Source organism: Heteronotia binoei, chromosome 21 (assembly GCF_032191835.1).
Source record: "Heteronotia binoei isolate CCM8104 ecotype False Entrance Well chromosome 21, APGP_CSIRO_Hbin_v1, whole genome shotgun sequence".
Classification (NCBI taxonomy): Eukaryota; Metazoa; Chordata; class Lepidosauria; order Squamata; family Gekkonidae; genus Heteronotia; species Heteronotia binoei.
In genome coordinates, this window is record NC_083243.1 from 163,116,911 (window position 1) to 163,140,847 (window position 23,937).

General features: G+C 44.0%; 1 protein-coding gene across 3 annotated transcripts in view; it reads left to right on the forward strand.

The window, feature by feature from the left end:
• PPP6R3 (protein phosphatase 6 regulatory subunit 3) overlaps positions 1 to 18,584 on the forward strand; it is a 130,213-nt gene extending 111,629 nt beyond the window's left edge. For all 3 annotated transcript variants that reach the window (XM_060262922.1, XM_060262923.1, XM_060262924.1), the window contains exons 22-23: positions 1,030 to 1,152; positions 18,072 to 18,584. In XM_060262922.1, the coding sequence (XP_060118905.1) occupies positions 1,030 to 1,152; positions 18,072 to 18,123 (175 nt within the window). In that variant the 3' untranslated portion in view covers positions 18,124 to 18,584. The remainder of the gene's footprint in view (positions 1 to 1,029; positions 1,153 to 18,071) is intronic.
• Positions 18,585 to 23,937: the final 5,353 nt, after the last annotated feature.

A 23,937-nucleotide genomic window follows, 5' to 3' on the forward strand; every position in this document is an offset into this window, starting at 1 on the left:
CCATGCCTGTTGTCTCCAACTCCCTCTCTGGCCCCTGTTCTTCCTCCCTCATGCCATGGTTTCTTTTTTATCTCCTCTTTTATGTACTTTTCCTACAGTTTGGGTTGCCTCAGCATCCACAGAAACATTGCTGGGACTCAGTCTCGTTTAGAGTTTTCTCTGGGACTTGCAAAAAGGCTTCAAGACCCTTTCCCAAGCATCTGGTGAATTTGGGTTCACTTGATGCTTTGAAAAGGAATCTAAGCAAGACTGTGGTCTTGGTGAGATTGTTTATGGTTGCTTAGATAGCCAAGATTTGACAAGGTAATATTGTGAGATTTTGGTTGTTATAAGTATTTTGTGTTTTATCCAAACCATCACCACCCCTTTAACTTGTTTCTGCAAATCTAGGGGATTCCTGGTTAGTGCCAGATTAGGATTGGGGAGTCTAGATTCATCTCTGGTTTAATTGGATGGCCTTGAGTCAATTACACGTATTAGCCTACATTACTGGGTTGTTGTGAGATTAAAATGGGGAGAGGAGAACTGTATAAGTTCCTTGGACAAAGAGAAATGTATTTATTATCACCTCCTTTTGGGGTGCTTTGTAAATAGGCTTGATCCAATGACTAGTTTCATTTTCAAAAACGTTGATGGTCTTTTTTATATTCCTTTTCTATTCTTCTCCCCCTCCCCTCATTTTTGGCTTCAGAGTGTTGAAATCTTATCGGTATGTACAGTACAGGATAATTAATGTAATTTCTTTTCACTTTGGGCACTGCTTACATTCTTTCTTCTTCTTCCTGTGACTGTGTAATCTGACATCCTGCATTTTTTCCAGTCCAGTTCCTTTTATGTGAACATAAACTGATGGCAGTGTTGAATGTGAACAGACTCCACAACCATGTGCTTGTTTTTTGTGTTTCACTCATATTCTAATGTCTGTTTGCATGTAATCTCCGGACCCTTTCTCCCTAAGCCTCTCACTAGTGCATGATGATACAAAAATATTTAAAACATAAATGGAACTATAACCTGTTTCTTCACCAGTGAGGAAGGAAAATTGTCTACCTCGCAAGATGCTTCTTGTAAATACATGGTGGAAGAGAATGCAGAAGCTGGAGAAGAAAATCCTGTCACTGCAGAGCCCGCAAGCAGCAGCCTGGAACAGAGGTAGCACTTCATCTCCCTTTTTATCTTCACATAGTAGTATATGGACAACCCCGTTTAAAATGTAACAATGCTTTATGTAGGTACAAGTGTGTGCTTATGTTGTGTAGACATGACTAGTCAGAATGTTGCTGTGATCTTGGGAGATGTTCAGGCTATATCAGTGAAAATGAATGAAAGATAGCAGGTGTTTGCCCTAACCTGGTCTTATCAGAAAGGCTCATTTAAGAGCTTAGGGGCAAGCTAGAAGTCTCAGGAGAGCCTCAGGCCTAAGAACATCAGCTCTCTATCAGTGGAGGAAGGTATCACTGTATTGCTTGTACCACTTTGTTCCGTGGGCAGGGAATGTGCAATTTTTTTGTGAAAACTTCTATTATCTTGAGGAGGAGTCTGATGCCACCCACTCCATGGTTGGATGAGCTTCCACAAGTCTCCCACCTCTCTTAATAAAGAAAATGCTGAGGCAACCCCTGCCCCCCAGTAAGCATCAGTCTCTCTTGCCCACTGTTTGCTAGTGTTGGCAGTTGAGGACAAAGAATAAGCTGTCAGATGGAACAGTGCTTGACAGCAGAAACTGGAATCAAATTGCTACAAATGGCAGCTTGGCCACTCCCCCCCCCCCCCAAGCAGTTGCGGCAGTGGCATTTGTTTGTTTGTTTCTTTGTTTGATTTATATCCCGCCCTCCCCATAATGGGCTCAGGGCAGCTAACAATCAATAAAACATGACATAAGATATAAAATATAAACAATCAAGAAATTAGTATATCGTAAAATAAACAATTAAAATTACGCAAAGATCTTACCAGATATGACGGCCATGATGTTGTTACAGCAGTGTTGGCCGAGACTGTCAGTTATGTGGCGACTCGACAGCTATCATCTATTAGTCGTTAAATGCAAGGTGGAATAGTTTGGTCTTACAAGCCCTGTGGAACTGTGAAACAGGACTCTGATGTTTTGCGGTAGCGCATTCCACCATGTGGGAGCTGCCACAGAGAAAGCCCTGGTGGTAGTCAGCCGGGCTTCCTTCGGCCCGGGGATCATTAAAAGATTCTGAGATCCTGAATGCTGTGGTCTCTGGGGCTCCTGCAGGGAAAGGCAGTCCCCAAAGGTAGACAGGTCTCAGGTCATATAGGACTTTAAAGGTTAGCACCAGCACCTTGAAACGAAACTGAAATGCCGCAGGAAGCCAGTGCTTTTTCCTGCTGCTACTTCCTGCTGCTCTCCTCCCCCCTGCCAAAGCACCAGCAGGGACAGAGGGCAGACAGACAGACCTTTCATGTTTTGAAGCACCAGTGGCAGATGGGTCCATCAAGGGAGCTGCCTATGTCTCTTTCAAGCTGGTGCCTCCCATCTATTCAGCACTGCATTGCTGAGAGGCAGTTTGATGATCCTTTAGTCCCTGTCTGTTCAGGGGTCACAAGATGCCCTTTACAGAGTTGTGTGACTGCGTTACTGAGGAGCAGTAGCTGTTGGTAAGACTTCTCACCAATATATTAATTAAATGTATTCTTTGCCCCAGCAGGTTCTGGAGCACCTAAAAATGTTGTTAGGTGATGCTCTCATAGCAGCTCTGACTTCTAGCACATTTCTTTCAGCTGTGTGATATTAGTAATAGAAAGATTTACATACAGATTTTGAAACTTCAGGGCTAGCAGTCAGTATCATTACTCAATTTTTTGGGGGGGGGGATTAAAATAACTTCTACTAAATCTGGAGCCATGAGGGATAGACTCTGCACGATATCCTGTCACTGTTCTTTCAGAATCCTTACTGATCCAGTTCAGTTCAGTACTTGGACCATGGCATGTGTGGATGTTGCCAGCAGAAACAATTGACTGCAGGCTTGAGATGATGGAGTTGGGAGGTACTTCCAGGATTATCTAGTCCAACTCCCTGCACAATGCAGAAAATCCACAAATACCTCTATCCACACACCCCCATTGACACCTGTTCCACACCCAGAAGATGGTTAAAACAAAAACCCCTCCTTGGATACTGACCTGGAGCAAAATTGCTGCATGTTGATGCAGGTTCCTCTACAAACCTAGCTAGCCAACCATTTTCTGGAGACAAGTTATTTGGCCAACAATTAGATAATATCCTAATTGAGACCAAAGACAAAAAGAGGTTCTCTGTTAGTATGTAAGGAAACATGTATAACTGACAAGCCAACCCTACCTTTTTCTCAAGACTAGTCAGTCAAGAGGTAAAACTTTAAATAGCATACTGAACTTCCACTGTGGTGAATCTTCTCTGAAACAACCTGCCTCAGCTTCTCCCACTTTGATGGGAACTACAAAATCCAACAGTTCATGATGCCAGTCTGCCTGGTTCCTCTCTTCCCATTGTCGGTTAGGTGATGCTTATTGCTATAGCAATTATCAGGCAGAGAAATTCTGTACAAAGGAAAGGTAGTGAAGAGCAGCATGAAGAGTAGATACCCAGCAGACGCATTCAACCAAGGCTTGTATTTTCTGCCTTCTGCTCTTGTTACTCTCAGAAAGGTTCAGGAGCTGTGCTCTTATGACCTCCCGCTGAATCCGAGGCCTGGTCATATGTAAGCAAGCTTTTCTTTCCCCCTCACACTTCACTTATCTTTCCTTGGAGCTCTCAATCAGGTTCATATCCAAACTAAGGTTTAGTTCTTTCAAATAGCCAATGAAGTGGTAAATCTGGTGTAGCTACTGCCTCTTATAGGGCTGCCAGTGGGGCCTCACATTGTTGAATAGTTGCTTTGAAAAAACTTTAGAAAGACGATGCTACCTGAAGCTGTAAAGTTGTCACAGGAGGTGACGGCAGCTTCAAGAGGGAATTGGATAAACATACAGAGCAGTGGTCCATCAGTGGCTATTAGCCACAATGTATTAATGGAACTCTTTGGGGCAGTGATGGTCGGTATTTTTGGTGCTGGGGGGCAACAGTGGGGAGGAGCTTCTAGTGTCCTGGCCCCACTGATGGACCTCTTAATGGCACCTGGTTTTTTGGCCACTGTGTGACACAGTGTTGGACTGGATGGGCCATTGGCCTGATACAATATGGCTTCTCTTATGTTCTTATGAGAATGTTCTTTCTCTGCCTGATAATTGCTATAGCAATAAGCATCGCCTTCTGCTCTTGTTATCAGGCCTTCTCTGCATCTAAGCATATTAAGGCTAACTGCTTGTCCGGATGATTCTCATAATACTCCAATATGTTACATATTGTCCCAGCATTGTCTTTAAGGAATCTTCTTGGCAAAAATCCTGCTTGGTCCCGATGTATAATAATCAGCAAAATTTTCTTCAGATGTTGTGCCAGAATTGAAGCAAAAATCATTCAAGAGAGAAATTGGCCTAAAATTTCTTACATCTTTCAAATCTGTACCCTCTTTTGGAATTAAATATTGTAGCTTCTTGCCATGAAAATGGTATTTCAGCCTCCCTTTGGATCGTTTCTATAAGTTGCCTGAATGGAACCGATAGGCAATCTTCAAAGGCTTTGTAAAATTCTGCAGGTAAACCATCTGGACCAGGTGATTTACCATTTTTTTTTTTTGAGAGGTTATTGCTTCACACACTTCTCTTATCGTTATTGGCTCATTTAAAATTTTTTGCTCACACACTTCTCATCGTTATTGGCTTATTTCTTCTTTTGCTTCTTGGAGAAAGTTTTTATCTTTTAGGATTTGAATATTTAACTTCCAGTTTCTTCTTCTTTGTATTCCCTTAATTTTTATAATTAATGTGAATTTGTTAAGATTATTCTGTTTAAGATAGTCTTCTAGGTCTTCCTTAGAAACCTGTTTATCTTCATATAGCTTTTTGTAAAATTGTTCCACAATTTGAAGTATCTCCTGCCTGTGAAATTTCTCTTTATTTCATCTCTCTATGTTGTTATTACTCTCTTCACATTTTCTTTTCTCAGTCTATATGCCAACCATCTCCCGGGTTTATTAGCATGTTCAAAATAGTTTTGTTTTGCAAATTTTAATTTTTTTCTCTACTTCTTCCACCAGTAGTAAGTTAAGCTGATGCTCTTTCTTTTTTATTTTATCCTTAAACTCTTGTTTTGTTGATTGTAATTTTAGGTTCTTATCTGCTTCTTCTGCTTGCACCATTAGCCTTTGGAAGTTCTCAGATCTTTCCTCCTCCTTCTTGGCATTGAATCTAATTGCCAGTCCCCTAAAGTATGCTTTAGCTGAATCCCATACCACCTGCATCTTCACCTCCTGTGTTATATTTTGTTTGGGGGAAAAAATCATTTCTTCTTTTGCTTCTTGGAGAAAGTTTTTATTTTTTAGGATTTGAGTATTTAACTTCCAGTTTCTTCTTCTTTGTATTCCCTTAATTTTTATAATTACTGGACTATGGTCAGATACTATGGTTGAATCTCCACCTCCGCTAATTCCTTCAAACCTATAGACAGAGTCAGCACATATCAATTCTTGACCATGACTGATGACTAGGTGAATAATATGTAAAATCTCTTGGGTACTTTGTCCTCCACGCATCTACTAGTTCCAGTTCCTCAGCTAATTTTTTAAAACTTGTTGGTAATTGTACTCCTTTGGGTTTAATTTGTTTATGCAGCTTCCTGTCCAATTGTCTGTCAAAAACCACATTGAAGTCTCAAGGAAACAATATTCTGAATAATCTAAACTCATTAGTTTGAGATGTAGTTCACTAAAAAAAATTTCATGATGGTCATTTGGGGCATAGATGTTTGCTAACAAGATTTTTCTACCCTCCATGGTAATTTCCACCAATAAGATTCTTCCATCTTCTGACACAAAGCAGAATTGTGGATTAAATTTATCTTTTATATGTGTTGCCATGCCCCTCTTTTAATCAAGTCCGTTGCTACAAATAAATTGGCAAGTTTTTTGCTCTTCAACAAGTGCTGATCCTTTGTCAATATATGAGTTTCTTGTAAACAAATAATATCAGCTTCCAATTTTGCTAAGTATTCAAAGATTTTCCTTCTCTTTACAGGAGAACTAAGTCCATTCACGTTAGTAGAGACTATTGACGCCATCATGAATCTTTCTTATCACTATATTTTTCATCTTTTTTGATCTGTAATCTTGTTTGGTATTTTTTTGCATCATTTGGTTCTTTTTCCTCTGAGCTTTCTTCTTCCCCATTTCCCTTCTTTCTTCTCTGTTCTTTCTTCCCAAACTTCTCCAAAACATTTTCTGCCTTGAAGATTGAGTTAATCCTGTGTCTTTTACCTTCAAACATGAAAAACAAACCTTCTGGAATCAACCATGTATATGGTATTTCTCTCCCTTAGAAAGTTTATCAGGGTATGATATTTTCTTCTCTTCTGTCTGACTGGCAAGGCACTTCTTTCAGAATTCTCACTGTGTTCCCTGCTATCACCACTGGTTTATCTCTTGTCTGTTTCAAGATATTATCTCTTGTTATTCTCCTTGTAAGCTTCACGTGTATATCGCTGGGTGATTCATTTTGCTTAGTGAAACTCGATGGTACACGCTTAACTTGATCAATCTCTTCTTCCATTTTTTCCAGTGGCACTTACAAGATTTCCACGAAGGCCTCCTTAACATTTTCTGCAAGTCTTTAGACTTGTCTTCTGGAATATTTTACAGTCTCAACATATAAGCTGCTCTGTCCATTTCTAACTGGAGAAGTCTACTGTCATACAACTTTTGATTGTTTTCCAACTGTTCAACCTTTTGGGTGTTGCTCACCACTTGGTCATCTAGGGCTTTCAGTGCCTTATTAGTTTCTGCTATTTGCTTTCTGTTTTCTTGGAGCTCTCTCTTGAGTTCAGCCATTTGTTCTCCTATACTGTCTACCTTGTCAGTCAGTCGTGAAATGGCTGTTAATAATGTATTTTGCATTTTTTTCATATCTTCCTGCATATTTTCAGTTGTAAATTTAGTTGGGCCAATATTGAGGGAGGCTATTTTCTCTGTTGTCTCTCCTTTTGGGGACCTCCTTGAATCCTGTTGCCATTTCTGTTGTTAAATTTCCTACAATATATATCCCCTCCCAAACTTAAAAATTTTTGATGTTTACAATTCACCAACCTATTTTGGAACACAGTGTTCCAACTTGTATCAACTAACTCAGTATCAGGCAAGAAAAGTCAATATTTTTAGTAGATATAAAATTGTTTAGGAACAGAGCCTTCCCCTTGTATCAACGATCTAGCAAACCCAAATAATGATAATTAAAACTATAAACAATGTCAGTTTGCCATAACAATGATTCAGATGTACCAAGAATAAACAGCAAAGAAGAAGGGGGTGAAAATACACTCACACCAGTGAAATTATAATGTGCTCTTGACCAATGCAAATTAGTCCAGTCCAATCAACAAGGATGTAGTCCACAAAATAGTCCAGGTAGTCCAACTATTTCAAAGCCAAAAATTTATAAATTGTAATCCAAACTGGAATGTCCAATTTGTATATCCATAAGCATCCACAGGTCTTTATATTCCAAAAGAGAGTTTAAAAAGAAAAAAACACAAAGCCACAAAAAAGCCACCAAAAATAAAAGTTCAGAAAGTAGAAAATCTTAATTATAATCCAGCAGTACAGTTAAGGCCATCCACATCTCTATAATCCATTTATACAGTATGTCACAGAAGTGAGTATCTTCTTCGTGGTCTCTCTGCATTCCCACACATGGGTTATCCACCAGGATCGAATCCGACCTCGGAGAATTCAAAGCAATCTTTGAGCGTTAATTTTGGCGCGCACTTCCTCTCGTCCCAGGGAGGAGGCATCCACCACGCATGCCCAGATGAGAGGGAGGCGCGTCACCCACCCAGTTTCTTCTTTACCGCCACCCGGGATACACCTACCTCGTGGCGTCTCCTCTCTTCATAGCCATCTTCATCCTTTTCCTACAATCCATAGACCCTCGGAATCGAAGTCTCCAACGACTTCTGCATTGCACCCAACTATCAACACAGCGATCTCGGTACAGACAGCACCGACTTCATTGGAACCCTCGGCACCCGTCGATACCGTACCTCTCGAGGTCGTACACGTTCCTTCACAGTCCCCTTCAGTTCATGGATCTTTACCAGACAAGATCCTCGACACCGAATCTCCAGATTCCAGCAGAAGTCAGCGCCCAAACATTCTCGGCGCGCACTCATTCCAGGAGGTCTCGATGCCTACCAAACAACAGATTTTGACACCTGCATCTCCACTCCTAAGAGAACCCTCAACACCGAGAGAGTCATCTAATAGAGTTCAAGCCGAGAAATCTCGAAGTCGCCATAGGGAACGCTATTATTATTATAGCCCATCGAGATCCAGGTCACCATCTCCCCACAGGTACCGAAGATATTACAGGTCTCCATCTTCGGATTCCCATCGATATCGGTACCGTGAAGACTCTCGGTACCGTGAGGTACTTTACTATCCCTCACATCGGGTTCAGGCATATCGAGATGAGCACCCTCGGTACCGTGAAACTTCTTCACATCCAGAGCAAGCATACTGTGAGGACTGTTCTTGGTACCGTGAAAGTCCCTATTGTCACCCTAGACACTACTCTATGGTGTCGAAGCCACTGTCTCCAACCAGATCAACCTCGGTGTGTTCAGTCTCTCCTAAACAACCACAACAGCCTCCTCTGCTGACCAAACAAACTGCTACTGCTACTATAACCAAGCCTCTTGAGACACCCATCGAGACCCAGGAAGAGTCCGAGGCTGAGCAATCCAACTCATCACACTCCACAGCCTCAGCTCCTCTTTCACCTGCATCTGACATCATCAAACCTGCTGACCTTTCACCCTCAGAGGGCTCCAAATCCTATCTGGATCTGTTATCTAACATGGCTACTTCCCTTAATGTCAAGCTGACTACTGATGCACCTAGGGTTTCGGACGTAGTCCACGATTTAGTACACGCAGACTTGCCAGCAGAATCTTTTCTTCCAATGCTCCCAGTTCACCTGGAAACCTTGAAAGAGGCTTGGGACAAACCCGCTTCAGTGCCACCCATATCGAAACGAGTTGAATCCCTTTACAAAATTCATGCCCCTGAATCTAAATTTCTTTTCAATCATCCGGCTCCAAATTCCATGATAGTGCATTCGTCCTCCAAATCAAAACAGACAAGGCACCCAGTTCCACCAGAAAAAGAAGGTAAAAAACTGGATACTCTGGGAAGGAAGATTTATTCCCTTACCACTGCCACAACAAGAATCCACAATTATATGGCCTATTTCTCGGCATATGCCTTCAACCTCGCCTCCCAACTTAACACCTTGGTTCCTTCCTTACCGGATGCAGCACAGAAGCAGGCTTCCCACCTCCTCCAAGAACTTACTAGGGTCAGCAAGCAACAAATCAACACAGTACGTCATGCTGTGGCATGTTCATCTAGAACTATGGCCTCTTCGATTGCCCTACGCCGGCATGCATGGCTTAGATCCTCGTCACTGCAACCTGACATCAAGTTCAAAATAGAGGACTTACCTTTTGATGGTCAGGGCCTTTTCAATGCCACCACGGATGACATCTTGACCACAATCGATGACAGTAGGAAACGAGCCAAAAGATTGGGAGTTACCCAACCACAATCCCAGCCTAATCGGCAGAGAACCTGGAAGGCTTCCTTTTACAAACGTTCTCGATCCCCCCGACAAGCCGAATTCTGGAAACGTAAGGCTCCTCCAGCAAAATAGCCTTTTCAGCAGAGAGCAAGTCCACAAACCTCAAAAAAGTCAGCACCGACCCCAAAGCAGTCTCTTTGACTTCTTCCCTCTACCTCTCGACCAGCCACAATACCATCCAGACGCCACCACCAGACTTCGACCATTCTACCCCATGTGAGAATCCATAACATCGGATTCATGGGTCCTGGCGATCATCCACAGGGGTTACACCATAGAGTTCGATTCGACTCCAAAATTCCATAGGTTCATACCTACACCCCCCTCTTCTCCTCTACAATCAGAAATCGCCACCTTGCTGGACAACGGAACTATAGAACCAGTTCCACCGCAGTTCCATCACACGGGATTCTACTCCCGTTACGTTTTGGTCCCAAAAAGAGATGGGGGGCTGCGTCCTATACTGGATCTTAGAACACTCAACCTTCATATCCGCTACAAGAAATTCCACATGGTTACTCTGCAGTCTATTCTACCACTGATTCCAGAGCAGACCTGGATGGCATCAATAGACCTACAGGATGCCTACTTCCATCTCACCATCAGTCACCATCACAGAAGATTCCTCAGGTTTGCTGTCGGAGATCAGCACTATCAATTCCGTTCCCTCCCCTTCGGTCTCTCTACAGCACCGAGAGTCTTCACGAAATGTTTGGCTGTGGTGGCAGCAGGACTCCAACAACAACAGGTCTCCATTTACCCTTACATAGACGATTGGCTGGTCGTATCCCAAACAAAGGAACAACTTCAGAAGGACATTTCATCTACCCTGTCCCTCCTGTCTGCACTAAGTCTTCAGGTCAATCATGCAAAATCCAACCTGAATCCCACTCAGAACATTCAATTTATAGGAGCGTGTCTGTCAACGTTATCTCACAAGGCCTTTCTCCCAGCAGACAGAGTGCAACACATCCAATCCTTAGCCAATACCATCATAACACATCGCTCCCAAACTGCCCTCATCTTTCAAAGGATCTTAGGCCTTATGGCGGCCACCACCGCTGTCCTCTGTTTTGCAAGGCTTCACATACGCCCTCTTCAACTGTGGTTTGTCCGGACATTCCATCCACACAAGCAATACCAAATGACCTTGCTTACGGTTCCATCTCACAACATCCCATCTGTAAAGTGGTGGACGGTGGATTGTCATCTTCTGGCAGGAATGCCGTTCGTATGCCCTCTGTGATTGTCACGACCGATGCTTCCAAGTGGGGATGGGGAGCCCACTTGGGAACACTGACAGTTCAGGGACAATGGACCAATTACAAGAGGTCCCTTCACATCATTTGTCTAGAACTTCTGGCGGTCCACAGAGCCCTGAGATCCTTTCTTCCATCTCTTCACAACCACCACATTCAGGTCACCTCCGACAATGTAGCCACCGTCTTCTACATCAATCGGCAGGGAGGCACAGCTTCTATTCAACTATGCAAACGAGCCCTATCCTTATGGCACTGGAGTATTGCCCACGGCATTTTCCTGACAGCGGTGCATCTACCACAAGTCCAAAACGTCCAAGCACACACTGAGTCGCCATCTAGTAAATGACCACAAATGGGCCATCAACCGTCATTATCTGCACACAGTGTTCCAGACCTTCGGAATGCCAACAGTAGATGTGTTTGCATCTCCAGACAATGCACAGTGCCCTTCCTTTTACACTCGGGGCCCTCCATCCTCACTGTCGGCGGGGGACGCCTTCCTCCAGCAATGGTCAGGGAACTACACTACCTATTCCCACCAATCCCTCTCATCACGAGGGTTTTACAAAAAATATGGCTAGATCAGACCAATTACATCCTGATTACACCATGGTGACCTCGTCAACCTTGCTTCACCACTCTTCTCCTATCAGACAACACATTCCTTTGACTTCCTCAAGTTCAGGACTTGATTTCACAGCAATAAGGCAAGGTTTTACACCACAACCCGGCACTTCTACGACTGACTGCCTGGAAAAACGCCAAAAAACCTGCTACCAGGAAATCTTATTCCTTGAAATGGAAACGTTTTTCGGCATATGCTGTTCTTCATAACTTCAAACCTGAACTCTCCACCATCACTCAGATCCTAACCTACACCTTATCTCTTTCTAACTCAGGACTTTCATACTCTTCTCTAAAAGTCCACGTAGCAGCTATCTCTGCATTTCATCCGCATATTGAAGGCTGCATTGTTTTCTCCACTATGCTACTAAAGCTTTCCTGAAAGGAATCCTCCACCTTCATCCTCCAATCCGCCAGATTCATCCCACCTGGAGCTTGTCACTTGTACTGAGTCAGTTAATGAAGCCACCCTTTGAGCCCATGGCATCCATTCCTTTACATCTTTTGTCCTAGAAGACAGCTTTACTGGTAGCACTTCTGGCAGGAGAGCTAGCGACATCTGTGCTTTCAGAGCAGACCCGCCATACACCATTTTCCATCACGACAGAGTCATTTTACGCCCTGACCCCTCTTTTCTACCAAAGGTGGTTTCCGCGTTTCAGTTGGGAAAACCTTCGACTTTACCTGCTTTTTTCCAACGCCCTACCAATGCAGGTCAACGAACTTTACATAATCTGGACGTACGTAGGGCCCTTGCCTTTTACATCAAAAGGACACGTCAGTTCCAAAAGGACACTAGACTCTTTGTAGCATACGCAACCCACAATCAAGGCACTAAAATATCAATACAGAGATTTCCGAATGGATTGTGGCTGCTATTACATTATGCTATAGACTGGCAAAACAGCCTATACCCGAACATTTATGAGCTCACTCTACTGGAGCAGTTGCAACCTCAACAGCCTACTGTAGGGGTGTTTCGATGGAAGACATCTGTGCCGCTGCAGTCTGGTCATCTCCATCTCCATTCGCCTCGCACTACGCCTTAGATGTCCGTGCCCGGTATGACACGTCCTTCGAACAGGCTGTACTACGATCCATCTTCAACTGATGTCCCCAGTCGTCTACACTGTAAGTACAGTATTACTTCTTATATGCATAACTAATCTTGTCCTTTGGTTACAGATCCAGCATCCGCCTCTGAACAGAATAGCTCATGTGTGGTACTGCACAGAGACCACAAAGAAGATAAACAGGTTTCTTACCTGTAACTGATGATCTTCAAGTGGTCATCTGTGCAGTCATACACGCCCGCCCATTCTTCCCCGCTGCTGGTTTCTTGTTCCTGCAGAAAATTTTTTCCACCTATGCGGTGGCGGGAAGAAACTGGGTGGGTGATGTGCCTCCCTCTCGTCCGGGCATGCGCAGTGGATGCCTCCTCCCTGGGACGAGAGGAAGTGCACGCCAAAAGTAACGCTCAAAGATTGCTTTGAATTCTCTGAGGTCTGGTTCAATCCTGGCAGATAACCCATGTGTGTGACTGCACAGATGACCACTCAAAGATCATCAGTTACAGGTAAGAAACCTGTTTATCTTTTCATGTGACAACACTGAAGAAATGACACTTGGCTACAATGTAAAGTAGTGAGTCTCCAGCTTGTATAACTGTGTAAACGTGCTGTCCCCTCAGAATTACGCAACACACAGCCATTAATGTCTAAACTGCTGGCAACAAAAGTGAGTACACCCTTAAGTGATAATGTCTAAATAGGGCCCAAAGTGTCAATATTTTGTGTGGCCACCATTATTTTCCAGCACTGCCTTAACCCTCTTGGGCATAGAGTTCACCAGAGCTCACAGGTTGCCACTGGAGTCCTCTTCCACTCCTCCATGATGACATCACGTAGCTGGTGGATGTTAGAGACCTTGCGCACCTCCACCTTCCATTTCAGGATGCCCCACAGATGCTCAATAGGGTTTAGGTCTGGAGACGTGCTTGGCTAGTCCATCACCTTTACCCTCAGCTTCTTTAGCAAGGCAGTGGTCGTTTTGGAGGTGTGTTTGGGGTCGTTATCATGTTGGAATACTTCCCTGCGGCCCAGTCTCCGAAGGGAGGAGATCATGCTCTGCTTCTGCATGTCACAGTACATGTTGGCATTCATGGTTCCCTCAATGAACTGTAGCTCCCCAGTGCCGGCAGCACTCATGCAGCCCCAGACCATGACATTCCCACCACCATGCTTGACTGTAGGCAAGACACACTTGTCTGTGTACTCCTCACCTGGTTGCCACCACACACACTTGACACCATCTGAACCAAATAAGTTTATCTTGGTCTCATCGGACCACAGAACATGGTTCCAGAAATCCATGTCCTCAGTCTGCTTATCTGCAGCAAACCGTTGGTGGACTTTCTTGTGCATCATTTTTAGAAGAGGCTTCCTTCTGGGAAGACAGCGCTGCAGACCATTTTGGTTCAGATGGCTGTGTGTTGTGTAATTTTGAGGAGACAGCACATTTACAGTTATATAAGCTGTAGACTCACTACTTTACATTGTAATCAAGTGTCATTTCTTCAGTGTTGTCACATGAAAAGATACACTTAAATATTTACAAAATGTGAGGGGGTGTATTCACTTCTGTGACATACTGTATGTTATGTATTCTGCCCAGAATTTTGTAATCCATTGGCAAAAGGAAAAAACCCAGAAAACTCAGGTACTTGTAATCCAATATAAGGTTATATATCCTGTCCATAATTTTGTAGTTCGCCAAAGAATAGAATCAAAGTCTTTGAAGACTTCATAAATATTCTAGATGTAGTCAGCAATGTAACTCCCTCTTATAATCCACTATTCAAACCAAACTCCTCAGTCTATTTGAGATCAATAAAGCGATCACAGCTATTGAAGATCAGGATTTCCTTTCAAACTTCCTTCCAGACTTTATTCCAAGCTTTGTCTCTGCTCAAATCCACCATCAGACCATTAAATCTCAGTCAGTTCTTTTACCTGTAGTTTCCTACCAGTATGCCTTATACTTTGGGAGATTTTTTTTTAAAGTTCAATATACTCCCAGTAAAAACTTGTTATTAAAAATTCATATAGATCAATAGTTTCCGGAATGCAGATTCTTTTAAAAGGTAAAAGCCTTTGTCCTCTCTCAGTCTTTTGAAGCCTTGGAGCATAAGGGGGGGGGGGAGGCTAATGCATTCCTCCCTCTTTCCCTCGTGAAATCGCTCCCATACCAACTTCAGGCTTCAAGCTTCCAAACTTTAATCCAAGCAGTCAAAAAAGAAAGAGAACTTGCAGTCACTATATGAATGCTCTAGTTCTCTCCAATCATGCAGAATTCAGTTCAGAAATACAGAAGTAGTGCCAGTGTTCAACCCGATTGCCATTTAAAAATGGTGATTGGGGCAATGGAGCTCCGCAGCGTCCATGGGTCCAGGAACCGGCTGCCACCAATATCCTGGTTCCAGCAGATAAGCCGCCTGCCTGCCAAGACCATTCCCAGGTCCTGGACTTGGGCCCTCCGACCAGAGGAACCCCTTAGTTGCCCGATTAAGGACCAACCATCAGGAGCAAGTCTGCAGTCGGTCTTCACAGCGGATCGCCAAGACCGGAAGTCTCTCGCTATTCAAATAACTTAGAATCAGCCAGGGCCCTGCTGAAGCGGGTAGAGCCAAGTCCCATCACTTCTGCCCCCCTCACGATCAGAGGGGCGCCCTGAAAAGGCTTGAGCCACTTCAGCAGGGCCCAGGCTTATTCTAAGTTAAGTTATTTGAATAGCACGTTGAAGGAGGCTTCTCTCCCCCCCCCCTTAACTTCCAGAAGGGAGGGAGGGGCAAAACTCTTCAACCTACTCTTCAAACAACTTAGAATCAGCCCAGGCCCTATTGAAACAGGTAGGGCCAACTCCGAGCCTCCTCTGATTGTGCGGGTGGGGGGGCAGAGCATGGTGCAGCGCTGGGGAAAAGAAGGGAGGGTATGGGCCCTGGCGGTGGTGGGGAGCCAAGCTTCGTCGTGCAGGGGGGGGTGACAGAGCGCTGCACCGCTTTGCAGCGCTGTGAAGGATGGGGGGCAGAGGGCAGGGAATGGCAGCCCGATTACTAATGGGCCGCAGACCAGGGATTGGGAATCCTTGGTCTAGAGAAAGGTGCACCAGGACCTTCAGACTCCGGTTTGTAGCTAACACCTTCATCCAGAGAAATCATCATCCAATCACCTGGAAGGTCATGGGCCACAATCCCATTAGTTGCTCTTGTTTCAGAGACTGTAGAATTTGTGCAACTGACTTGATGTAGCTGGAGAACACCAGTCTGGCAACGTTCGTAATCTGGGTCTTCATTGATAAGGAGGCATCCAGAATCGCACCCAAGCTCTTGACAGTTGGTGCTGGGGTTAAGGACACACCATCAGGAGCTTGCAGTTAGCACCCCAACCCTGAATTCTCCCTGCCCAGCCACAGAACCTCTGTTTTAGTAGAATTCAGTATCAGCCAGCTCTGCTTTAACCATTTCACCACTGCCTCCAGCCCCTCAGCCAAAACTGATGGGCCAGCTACCCGTCAACAGATATAGCTGGGTGTCATCAATGTACTGATGACAACCCAGCCTGAACCTTTTTTGCTGTTTTATTATCTGCAGTACGTAATCAGTTTTAAAAGGGATTTTTTTTTTGCCTTAAATTTTGTACAATAATAAAAACATTGTCCTATTTTCATTAAATATATATATATCAATGAAAAGGTGTGTGCTGGCTGGCTATGGGAAAGCCAGATAATAATTTTTTAATGAAGTCGCAGTTTTACTTTAATTTACCAATAGGCTGAAATTAAATTGTTCGGTAATTTTTCAGTGTTGTGTGAGGGTTTTGGTGGGGGGGGTTTTTTTGGGGGGGAGGGGTCAGTAAAATCAGTAATATTGACTCTGACTAGTTTCCACCCTGATCTATGAATAACCTTTTCCTCTCTTTTAGCCCCTTCAGAGTGTTCCCCACTGTCCCAAATTTTGCTCTTTGCCCCTAAATTCAGATGACTTCATCCGCAGCAGGCATGTACATAGCTTGTTCTGTGTTCCCATCCACCTCCCCTTGGGATTCTAAATTGAATCACCAGGAGGGGGACTACCTTTACCTTTTTTTCATCACAGTTAAGAATTCTAGCTTGTGAGAGGGAAGCATTTGTTCAGGTGGTTGTATTTGAATAGCACAGGAAATTATCTTGAAAGTTTCCCAAGCAGGATTTTTTTTCCAGTCACTGTCCTTGCAGGAGGGGGAGAGGGAAGGTGTGTACAGAAACAAGCTGTATTTGTTTCTGTGGTTGTAAAAGACCACAGTTTGTGATATTAACTGAATCATCTCCATCACTGTCTCAGCTTTATATCTTTGCACTTCGCCCTTGAGCTGCTACAATTTTGTTCTATCCTGTAATCCACAAAACTATCACTGTCCACTTGACCTCTGCCTTCTCCTGTATGTAACTGACCATTCTGTACTCCTTGATTCCCTTCCGATGTTAAGGATCCATGGATGTTCTTAGCTGGTTTTCTTCTTACTGTTGTGTGATTTATTGAGTCCTGCCCCTGATGCAAGTTCCTCAAGGTTCGGTTTCTTGTCCTCTGATGTCCTTATGTGGCCTCATCAAATACTACAGCTATCACTATTGTAATGTGTATGATAATTTTTTCATCACCTATTATTTTCTCACTACCTTATATCTGTCCTCTGACTGCTTATCTAATATTTGTACTTTAGTATGTCTTGTCGCCATTCCAAACTCAGAATCCTTATGAATGAACTTTTCATCTTGCCTCTGAAGTCATTACATCCTTATTATTTTCCGTATCTGTTGACAGTGATCACCAGTGTCGTCATCCTATCAGAAAGTCTGGACCTTGACTCTTGTTTTTCATTTTCTCCTTGTACTTTAACATTGTTGTTTTCCTCTCAACATTGGCTAAAACTCTGGTCGCTTTCTTACTACTGCAACCTTCTTTGGCCTTTATTTTTCTCATATCAGTCCTATCCAGAATACTCTCATCAATTTGTTCACCTTTCTCATTGTTCAAAGCATGTGATTCCATCCTGAGGTCCCTACGCTGACCTTTTACCACACCCCTCCCACTCTTTGTTCTCTCACAGCTTAATATATCTCTGGCAATGGTATTTCCAACTTCACCAGTCTGAATTGCCCATAAGTCTCCAATCTTCCTTATCCTTACACCTAGAATCTCCTCCTAGAACACTTTCATTAAGTCTCTTCTCTTGGCCTTCAGACCTCAGCTAAACAATCTGTTCTACAAAAACCTTCATCCCCGGCTGAAATGAAGCCTAAGTATATGTAATTGCATATTATCAGTATTTACCACTTGTTTCTACATTTGCAGTTTTACTATTAAGATAGGTAGTCTTTGCTAACACTCAGATTCTCTTTTTAACTCCTTAGGACTGGTCAACAAGCTCTTCTACTGGAGGCATCTGTTAATGGCCCTGTATGATATGTGATATTGACTGCGGTTGGCTGAAGAATATGAACTGATATCCAAGAATATCTTGAGGATTTCATCTAGAGCCTATTGTAGCCTGTTACTGCTGCACTAATTTTGCAAGGGATCAGGACCAGCAACATTTATATTCTAGATTTTGAGACATTGTACAGAAATTCATAAGTGTAAAAATCGCACATTGAAAAATACCAAGAAATTTTTGCGTATGTTTATATTGTAATGTTCTAAATAATAATGGGTGATCTGTGAAATAAGATCTTGCCACCCCAGTAATGATAATAGTGATGCTATAGTTAAAATGGCTGTAAGAATAGTTTTATATTTTAAAAAAGTGAATACACAAATCTAATGTATTTGAGGCATAACTATTTGACAATTAGTGACCAAAGTATTTAGCAGTTCCATAATTTTTCACCCTGAAATTTGAAGTCCATATTTCTTTCATTTTGGCACACACAAACAAAAAGTGCAACTGCAGTGCCCTCTAAATGTTTTGGTTGTTTTAGATTAAAAATGATTTAACCTGGATTTTTGATGTTCAGCATTTTACAGCAGGTTTTCAATTGGGTAATTGTTTTCTGTATTGTTTAAAACAGATCAAAATGTAAGTCTATTGGTAGAGATTTTAAGTATTTATTGCTACAACTTCGTTGACAAATTGATGTTACTGTAAAGCCATACATTCTGTTCAGTCTTGTTTGCTTGAAACAATTACTTACAGGTGAAACACTAGAATATTTTGAAGTGCACATGGCTTGTTGTGTATTTTAAGTGATTCACCTACTTTTTTAACCCATTCACCAAGGTGTACTTTAATTCAAAGCATTATAAAATTGAACATTTTGAAGCAATCTTCATATTTAAAACACTGTAATCCTTTTGAAAAATCAAATATAATGCAATGCTCATGCTGCTCATGTAATTGCAGTTCATGCAGTTTAAAGGTAAATTATCTTTAAATGAAATATCAAAATTGGGCACTTGAGCATGTTAATTGTTATACTTTTACTGTTTTGATCTGTGTGAAGTTTTCATTTGTAAGTTTAAACCAGTTTTTTTTCCATAACTGGCTTATGTATATATATAGTGATTATGGAAACTAATTGTAATTTATAATTTTCTATGTCATAGAATTGCAACCACCTTCTCAAACAGAAGCAATATAATGTATATTGCCACATTGTCTGGTGAAAGGGTTAAAGTATTTCACCTCTTGCACTTTTAGATGCAAATCCATTTTTATTTCTTTAATAGAAAGTTATATTCATTTATTTTTACATCATTTGTTTTCCTGACCAGTATTTAAAAGCCAAAAGGATACTCTAAACCAATGGCCAATGACTTATTTTAGAAAGTGACCCAAGCTATGTGCCTAAATATTACATTGCGTACAGAAATAAAAACTAATGTATACTGGTATATCCTTTTGTTTTCATTTTATTGCTGATGTTTCAAAAGTACTCCCATGTCTCTGTGGATACTTCCACTTGTGTTCCAAAAAAACCCAAAAAAACATTATGCTGCATTTGAGGGCTATTTCAGTTGCTACAGAGAAATGGCAAAAGAGGAGGGAGAAATGTTTGTTGGAGCAAGAATCTACATAAACCCAGTCTGACAGCTACAGTATGACAGCTGGTGATCTAGCTGCCAGGCTAGGTCACAGTGACCTGATCAGCAGACCGGCTTGAGCCGGCAGAAGCCAAGTGATGCAATCTGCTGAGTCAGCACGGCCAGGATTGGCTGCTTGGACTATATATGATCTGTGTGTGCATCACACAGGTCTCTCCCTGTGAGATGGTGGTTAGGCGAAGCACTTTGTCCGTGGAGGTGATATTGTATAGACTGCACAAGAGAGCACTTGTTGTGTATATATGTTAATACACCTTTTGGCACTAGTTGCACGTGTCTGCCTGATTTTCTTTCCTGAAGCCCTGTGTCGGGCAAGTCATCTCCCTCACTCTGCTACTCCCGCTCCGACAGGGTTATGGGCCCAGGGCGGTTCCGCTGCGCGGAGGAGAGAGTTGAGAGTTGAGCTGACTGTGAGTTTGGAAAGAGCCGGAGGCGAGGAACGCCGGTGAAGGACCCAGAAGCACCACCGTTCTCTGTTTGAGAGCCAGAGGGACGTCGGCAGCCAGCTGTGAGGAGGAGTCGGCACGATGGCTCAGCAACAGCTTGGAGTAGCCGTTGAGAAGCTCACCTCAGCCAACTACGCGGTGTGGAGCCTGAGAATGCAACACTACCTCAAGCGTGAAGGGCAATGGCTGTTCGTGAGTAACCCCCCTGCTGACTTATCTCCTGCCGAGACTGTGTTATCGGATAAGGCACTGGCCAACATAGTGCTATCTATAGGAGATGACCAGCTGGTTTATGTGCGAGGGAAGGACACTCCCAAGGCTGCCTGGGACGCGTTGAGTGCGGTGCATGTTAGCACCACTGCTGGTTCCCTCATGGCCTTGACAAGGAGGATGTTCCGCACCGTTATGCCGGCTGGAGGGTGTGTGAAAGATCACATCAAACGGCTAACGGACTGTTTCGTTGAGCTGGAGGCAAGAGGCAAGACTGTAGCTCCAGACGACAGAGTGTACATTTTGCTGTCGTCGTTGCCACCTGAGTACACTCCCCTGATAACTTCTCTGGAGACGGTGGACGTAGCGACCCTGACCATGGAATACGTCTGTGCCCACCTGCTTGACTTCCAAGAGAGAATTGCGGCCGTGAGCTGTCCGGGGGTGTCGGCCAGGCAGCGTGCTTTTATCGGTGTGTCCGGGAAGACAGCCAAGAACGAGCCAGCTTTTGCTGCTGGCAGGCGTCCGAAGGTGGAGGAAGTGGAGCCGACTGCGTTTGCAGTCCGTCGCTGCTATGGATGCGGGTCGTCGCAGCACCTGCTCCGAGCTTGCCCTGAGAGGGAGAAGAGGCGGGGGCGTGTGCGGCGAGAGCGGAGGACCGCCAGCCCGTGTGAGGAAGCAACCCGGCTGGTCACGTCTGCAGTAGAGAGCACAGGGTCTGCTTGGATTTTAGACTCCGGGGCAACGAGCCATCTCTGCTGCGAGAAGGAGTTGTTGAAAAACATTGACAGTCCTGAGCATAAGTATGTGAGATTGGCTGATGGGACCACTGCCAATTCTGTTTGCTCAGGCAATGTGGAATTTCCTGCACTGAAATGTATGTTGCAAAATGTGTTGTATGTACCCTCACTGCAGTCTAACCTGTTGAGTGTTAGCACACTGTTTGACCAGGGATACCAGGTGAGATTTGAGAAAACCTGCTGCAAAATCCTGGGAGGTGGGGGAAAGTTGCTTGTGACAGGAAAGAGGGAAGGTAAACTGTATGTGGTCCAGAGTGATTGTGCCCAGGTGGCTCAGGTGTCGAATGAGCCTGTGCACAATAATTGTATACATTTGCTCCATAGGAGACTTGGGCACTGCGGATTTAGGGCGTTAAAGAAAACCCTGGAGCTTGTGCCTAGTTTGAAAGTAAATCCTTGCAAATGTTACTTGGATTGCCAGGTCTGCAAGAAGACCAAAAGCAAGGCGTGTGCTGTTGCTAAAGAAAGCTCAAGGGAAAGCACACGAGCCCTGGAACTAGTCCATTTAGACGTTATTGGCCCATTGCCAAAGAGTCTGTCGGGGAGGAGATACTGCTTGGTGGCCACCGACGACCACACGAGGTACGCGTGGGTTTTCACCATGGTGCATAAGTCTGAGGTGTATAAGACATTCACCAAGTGGGTCAAAGCAGTGGAGAGACAATTAGGGGTTAATCTCCTAGCTGTACAAACCGACAGAGGGGGGGAATTCTTATCTAACCAGATGAAACGTTGGCTGGAGAACAAGGGCATCGCCCACCGTCTGACGAACCCGGCAACGCCCCGAGAAAATGGGCATGGGGCTGTATTGCAGAACGTGATGTATCGCATGTTAGAGGATGCACAACTGCCAATGACCTATTGGGCAGAAACCATACATGCAGCTGTTTTTTTGCAAAACAGGGTTTGGTGTAATACTGTGAAAAATGTGCCTTACAGGTTACTGTTGAACAAGACCCCAGATTTGAGTTCTTTAAAAGTCTTTGGGTCACGGGCTCGGGTTGGCATCCACTCCACGAGTAGCGGGGAGGGGGATGTCCGGGCAGAGAGCCTAATTTTTCTGGGCTACAAGCCAAGGGCCAGGTGTTATCGTTTCTGCAATAGCAAAAGCAAGATAACACTTAGTAAGAGTGCCCAGTTCAATGAAGAAAGCAGCTGGCCAAGGTTGCACTCCTTGCAGAAACAATTTGTCCTGCTGCCAAGTAGCAATAACGATGTTGGAGCGCAGCCCAGAACTCCAGCCCAGGAGGTGGCACCCAGTGGGGCTGGAGAAGGTGAGCCGAATGCTGGCACAGAGCCTGACGAGCAGAGTCAGGAGGCAGAGCCTCAAATGCAGGAACGGGAGGTAAAGTGTGAGAGTCAGGAGGTTCAACACCCAATTACAGGGGCAGAGCAACCAGCCCAGGAGGTGGGAACAGAGCAACCCAAAGAAGACAAAGCTGGTCCAAGCACAGGGCCACGGGTGTCTGCCAGGTCCACCAAAGGCCAACGTCCCGCTAGGTACAAGTGTCCCTATGTCACTCTGACTGTCAATCCAGACCCACCCGGATTTGAGGAAATGTTAAAAGAAAAGGCTAAGAAATGGAAAGCCTGGGTGGCAGAGTGCGAGGCAAGGGAGAAGGAGGCTGAAGCCAAGCGTCTGAAAGAGCTGGCTGAACAGGAACACGATGATGTGTTTTACAATCATGATGAGTTCCTGAACGAATTCCGGAAAGGGTTCCGAGCTACGTAAATATGAACTGTAATGTTGCTGGTGGACATGTATGTAAACTGTGTAAAGTGTTTTGGTGCACTGGGTTTAAATAGATTAGGAGGTGTGTTGGAGCAAGAATCTACATAAACCCAGTCTGACAGCTACAGTATGACAGCTGGTGATCTAGCTGCCAGGCTAGGTCACAGTGACCTGATCAGCAGACCGGCTTGAGCCGGCAGAAGCCAAGTGATGCAATCTGCTGAGTCAGCACGGCCAGGATTGGCTGCTTGGACTATATATGATCTGTGTGTGCATCACACAGGTCTCTCCCTGTGAGATGGTGGTTAGGCGAAGCACTTTGTCCGTGGAGGTGATATTGTATAGACTGCACAAGAGAGCACTTGTTGTGTATATATGTTAATACACCTTTTGGCACTAGTTGCACGTGTCTGCCTGATTTTCTTTCCTGAAGCCCTGTGTCGGGCAAGTCATCTCCCTCACTCTGCTACTCCCGCTCCGACAATGTTTTGCTTCCCCCCAGCCTGTTGTATAATAGGAACTAGATAGGCATCCCATTTACCTTCTTGGGGTCGAGAATTGCCATCCCCCAGCCCCATTTTTCCACCCCTAAGGAGTTGAGGAGTGGGAGAAAAAAGTGGTCTCCACACGGTGACACTGGGAATAATCTCTTCAAGTCACTCTGATAAGGACCATAGAGTTTAGGAGAAGGCCTAGAGTATTAGCAGAACAGACATTGCATCCTATTCCGAACTCCGCCTTCCCCAAGTATTTCTCCCTACATTTGCCAAGATACAGTTGTAAATCCTAGAAGTAGATCATGTTATAGTAATGATATGGAGCTTGTAACCCATGCTGCAAAGGGCAATTATTGGATGTAAAAGAGTAGCTGGTTGTCTGTTGTAACAAAATAAAAGTCCAGTAGCACCTTAAGTTCTTAACAGTTGAGCTATTAAAAGTCCTAAAAGATGATGCTGTTAAAATGATGCTCAGATTATGTCAGCAAATT